The 4,530-nt window shown below is 45.6% G+C and overlaps 1 protein-coding gene across 1 annotated transcript; it reads right to left on the reverse strand.

Moving 5' to 3' along the window:
- On the reverse strand, nt 1–1,939 carry RPS23 (ribosomal protein S23). Its single transcript, XM_068980397.1, has 4 exons — nt 1,775–1,939; nt 1,163–1,322; nt 370–490; nt 1–249 (listed from the first exon to the last, which is right to left on the reverse strand). The coding sequence occupies exons 1-4, from the start codon at nt 1,776–1,778 to the stop codon at nt 103–105; spliced, it is 432 nt and encodes a 143-aa protein (XP_068836498.1). The 5' UTR covers nt 1,779–1,939; the 3' UTR covers nt 1–102.
- Nucleotides 1,940–4,530: the final 2,591 nt, after the last annotated feature.

The following is a 4,530-nucleotide window of genomic DNA, read 5'->3' on the forward strand; positions in this document are numbered from 1 at the left end:
CCCATTTACTCTAGAAATAGTTTTCCTTGGGTGAGGAAAACAGGACACAACATATTTTTGGTATAGGAAAATTTATTACTATCGTGCTTTCATCATCAAAATTTATGATCTTGGTCTTTCCTTCTTGCCTTTGTATAAAGCCAAAAGAGAGACATTGGCTACTTTGACAACCTTAAAGCGGACTCCAGGAATGTCACCAACAGCATGACCTTTGCGACCAAATCCAGCAACCAGAACTTCATCATTTTCCTGGAATAAAAAACCAACAGTTTACTTCTGGTGTAAGTGGCAATCACCCAAAACACCCATCCATCCTATAAACAACTGGGGGAAACTCCCCTAAAAATAGAAGATAACTAAAACACTCACCTCAATAAAATTCAAGCAACCATCATTGGGTACAAAAGCAGTGATTTTTTTGCCATTCTTGATTAGTTGAACTCTGACACACTTCCTGATAGCAGAATTTGGCTGTTTGGCTTCAACTCCTCTGAAACATAAACAGTGTAACAGTGACTTGGCTTTCTGAAAAGGGACACGTTTTACTTCATGAAGTATAAAGCTTATTAGAAACTGTAGTATTCCTACCTTTTCAACTTAATCTTAAATCCCTAACTTACAGCTAAGTTTTTCTTTAGTCTTAAATTCATCAGACTAACATCAGGGCAAACTTACGGCCTCTTTACAGCGATAAAACATGAACCAAGAACTAGAGCTAGAAATAATGGATTCAAATCCTCATTCAATTTGATGGGGCTACACAAAGTTATCCTTTTGTAAAGTCAAAAAACAGTTGTGTGTTGGCAAATCCATGTGGCTCAATCTTAGCTGTATAACATTAGGCAAGTAACTTCTCTCCATGTTTTGTCAAGCAGAAACTTGCAGAATGCCAAGATGAAGCAGTTGATGGGCGCAAACTGCTTAAAAGTTCCACACACATTAAGCTCTCACAATGTCCCTTGTTTATGGTTACTTTCTCTCCTCCGATGTCACCCCAATTCCTCTAAAATAGTATTAAACGCTTAAAAATCTTCCGAGCTTATCTAACGTTCCAAAAAACGTGAACACACAAAAGCCTAGCAGTTACATCAAACTTTAAGTGCATTTATCCCGAGTTACCATACTAAAACCATGAAGGAACCAACAATGGTCTTTCACTTACACTTTTTCCAGCACAATTCCCTTGGCGTGAGAAGCGCCGCCAAAAGGGTTGGCCTTCAGGGCTGTGCCCAGATGGGCTTTCTTGTACTGCTTATCATGCCACTTCTGGTCTCGCCGGTGGCTACGGAGCTTCCTGGCAGTACGAAGACCGCGACACTTGCCTAAAAATCACAATCACCTTAGATTCCGCAGTAAAATCACCCACGGTTTTTTATTTTTTCACATTATCTCACGTATTAGCCTCACCTAGACTACCGGCTGGCAGGCTCTGACATCACACCTTGGCCCACGGGCCAAACCACAAAGGTCCCCTTGAATCAATTAAGACGTGGAAACAAGTGCTCCAACGGCTACACTTTCTCAAAAGGACGAAGCCCCGCGCCATCGCTCGGGGGAAGCTGCGGCGCTCTGGCTTCCCTCTTAACTCCGGCTCCGCGACGCCCAGGCCCCTTCCCGCCGGGCCATGTGGCTGCAGCAGCGGCGCTCCCCCGGCGCTCCTCACCGGCCCTTCCCATGGCTCTCCCTCACCGCTCTGTTTCCTATCTTCCCGCCGGTCCCCGAAACCCCAAGTTGCACGTGCAGGCCACTCGGCCCAGCAGAGGAGACAACTCACCCATCCTGCCGGCGCCACGGGCCTGAGCGAAAGAGAGAGGAAGTGCAGGAAGGAGCCACAAGCCCCCGCGAGCAAGTCCCGCCCAGCCGAGGGCCCTTGAGGCTGTCTGCGCCGCGCCTGATCCCGGCTGCCGCCCCTCGGTAGAAAGCGACAAGCCAGCACCACTTTCCAGAATCTGCGTCTTATCTAATTTGTGTGCGATTCGGGGATATCTAATGTTCGCTGTGATTTGTTTCTTTTTATGCGAATACCGCGGACGGAAGGAACCGCGACTACCAATCCCAGAAGCCTTTGCATGAGCCCGGCGCCCAGCGCCCGGCGCAGGCGCTCTGAGCAAACGCGCGGGGCGGGCTCTGAGGCGCTGAGTGAGAGGCCCAGGGCGACTGCGTGTGGTGGGGTGGGTACCTTGTGCTTGTAGTTCGGAAAATTAGGCCTCAGAAGATCCTGAACTCCTACTCTCAAGAAGCACAGTAAATTGGAAAACATTTAGTAAAGCAAGGTGACCTAGTATTTAAAAGCTCACTCTAGTGAGAGACCGAACTCCCAAAGCTGCTGTTTTATTTGTGGAACCTTGATTGTTTCAGTGAACTCAGCTTGTCCTGGAGAGTGAAATAGATATAAAAGTTTTCTGGAGCCTCTCATATTCTGAGATGGCCCACATTCTGTGGAGTGTGTTTCTTTCTAAATAAATCCACTTCTTACCATAAGAAAGAAAGAAAAGAAAGCTCTGTGGGATGTTGGTTCATGTCACAACACTTTATAAAAATGTCTTAGATCCTGCCTGCTGTTCCAGGCACTCCAAAATAAAGGTTTCTGCTCTTAGAAAGTTTATATTCTAGGTATGAGAGGACAAAATATAAGTGTCAGTTCAGTTCAGTTTAGTCGCTCAGTCGTGTCCGACTCTTTGTGACCTCATGAATCACAGCATGCCAGGCCTCCCTGTCCATCACCAACTCCCGGAGTTCACTCAGACTCATGTCTATCGAGTCGGTGATGCCATCCAGCCATCTCATCCTCTGTCGTTCCTTTCTCCTCCTGTACTTAAACATAAAAAGATACTTTTACATATTGATAAGTACTATGGAGAAAATGCACCTGGTTCAGTGATTGATGTGGGGAGGCAGCTGGCTGCTCTGGGTAGGGGATGTTAGAAGTTGTCTCTGGAGATTACATTTGAGCTGAGATGCTGAAGAAAGACAGCCATCTAAATAGGTATATGGGTAAAGTCTTCTAAGAAGAGGGATCCTTTCTAAGTATAGCATGAGGCTGGGACTTTTTAAGAGCTGAAGGATCAAGGAAGGCATAGCTGAGTGCTTGAAGAGTAGTATGGCAATAGGTGAGGTCTGAGAGTGCACAGGGACATGTGGAGCCTGTAGACCATGGTAAAGACTGTTTACTCTTCCTGTGATTGGATACCTTTGAAAAGTTTTCAGCAGGGGAGTAACAAGATAGGGTTTATATTTTTGTGGGTTCACTCTGGCTGTTGTGAGGAGAAACAAACTAAGAGATGAATCTGTGAGGCCAGTTGAGAGAGTGTTACCCTACTTCAGCTGGGAGATAATGCATGTCTCTGTCCAAGGTGGTAAAAAGTGGTGAGATTAGATTTACAGTTTGATGGTGGAGCCAACAAGATTTGCTCAGGACTGTAGGCTGTGAGGTGGCGCTAGTGGTAAAGAACCAACCTCCCAAAGCAGGAGGCATAAGAGACCTGGGTTCGATCCCTGGGTTGGGAATATCCCCTGGAGGAGGGCACGGCAACCCACTCCAGTATTCTTGCCTGGAGAATCCTATGGACAGAGGAGGCTGACAGGCTATAGTCCATAGGGTCTCAAAAAGTTGAATAAGAACTAGCATGCAAGCATGCGTGTAGGCTGTGAGAAAGGAGTTACTTATGATTTGCATTCTGAGCAGTTGAATGATTTGTGTTATTTACTGTGTGGGAAATACTGGGAAAGGAGTACATTTAGAAGGTGATATTAAGGGTGCTGAGTTTTCCAAATTTGCTGGCATATTGAGTGCAGCACTTTCACAGCATCATCTTTCAGGATTTAAACCGCTCAACTGGAATTCCATCACCTCCACTAGCTTTGTTTGTAGTGATGTTTTCCAAGGCCCACTTGACTTCACATTCCAGGATGTTTGGCTCTAGATTAGTGATCACACCATCATGATTATCTGGGTCGTGAAGATCTTTTTTGTACAGTTCTTCTGTGTATTCTTGCCACCTCTTCTTAATATCTTCTGCTTCTGTTAGGTCCAGACCACTTCTGTCCTTTATCGAGCCCGTCAGCAGTGGCCACAGGACTGGAAAAGGTCAGTTTTCATTCCAATCCCTAAGAAAGGCAATGCCAAAGAATGCTCAAACTACCGCACAATTGCACTCATCTCACATGCTAGTAAAGTAATGCTCAAAATTCTCCAAGCCAGGCTTCAGCAATACGTGAACTGTGAACTTCCAGATGTTCAAGCTGGTTTTAGAAAAGGCAGAGGAACCAGAGATCAAATTGCCAACATCTGCTGGATCATGGAAAAAGCAAGAGAGTTCCAGAAAAACATCTATTTCTAGCTTTATTGACTATGCCAAAGCCTTTGACTGTGTAGATCACAATAAACTGTGGAGAATTCTGAGAGAGATGGGAATACCAGACCACCTGACCTGCCTCTTGAGAAATCTGTATGCAGGTCAGGAAGCAACAGTTCGAACTGGACATGGAACAACAGACTGGTTCCAAATAGGAAAAGGAGTACATCAAGGC

This window comes from Capricornis sumatraensis, chromosome 9, assembly GCF_032405125.1.
Source record: "Capricornis sumatraensis isolate serow.1 chromosome 9, serow.2, whole genome shotgun sequence".
NCBI lineage: Eukaryota > Metazoa > Chordata > Mammalia > Artiodactyla > Bovidae > Capricornis > Capricornis sumatraensis.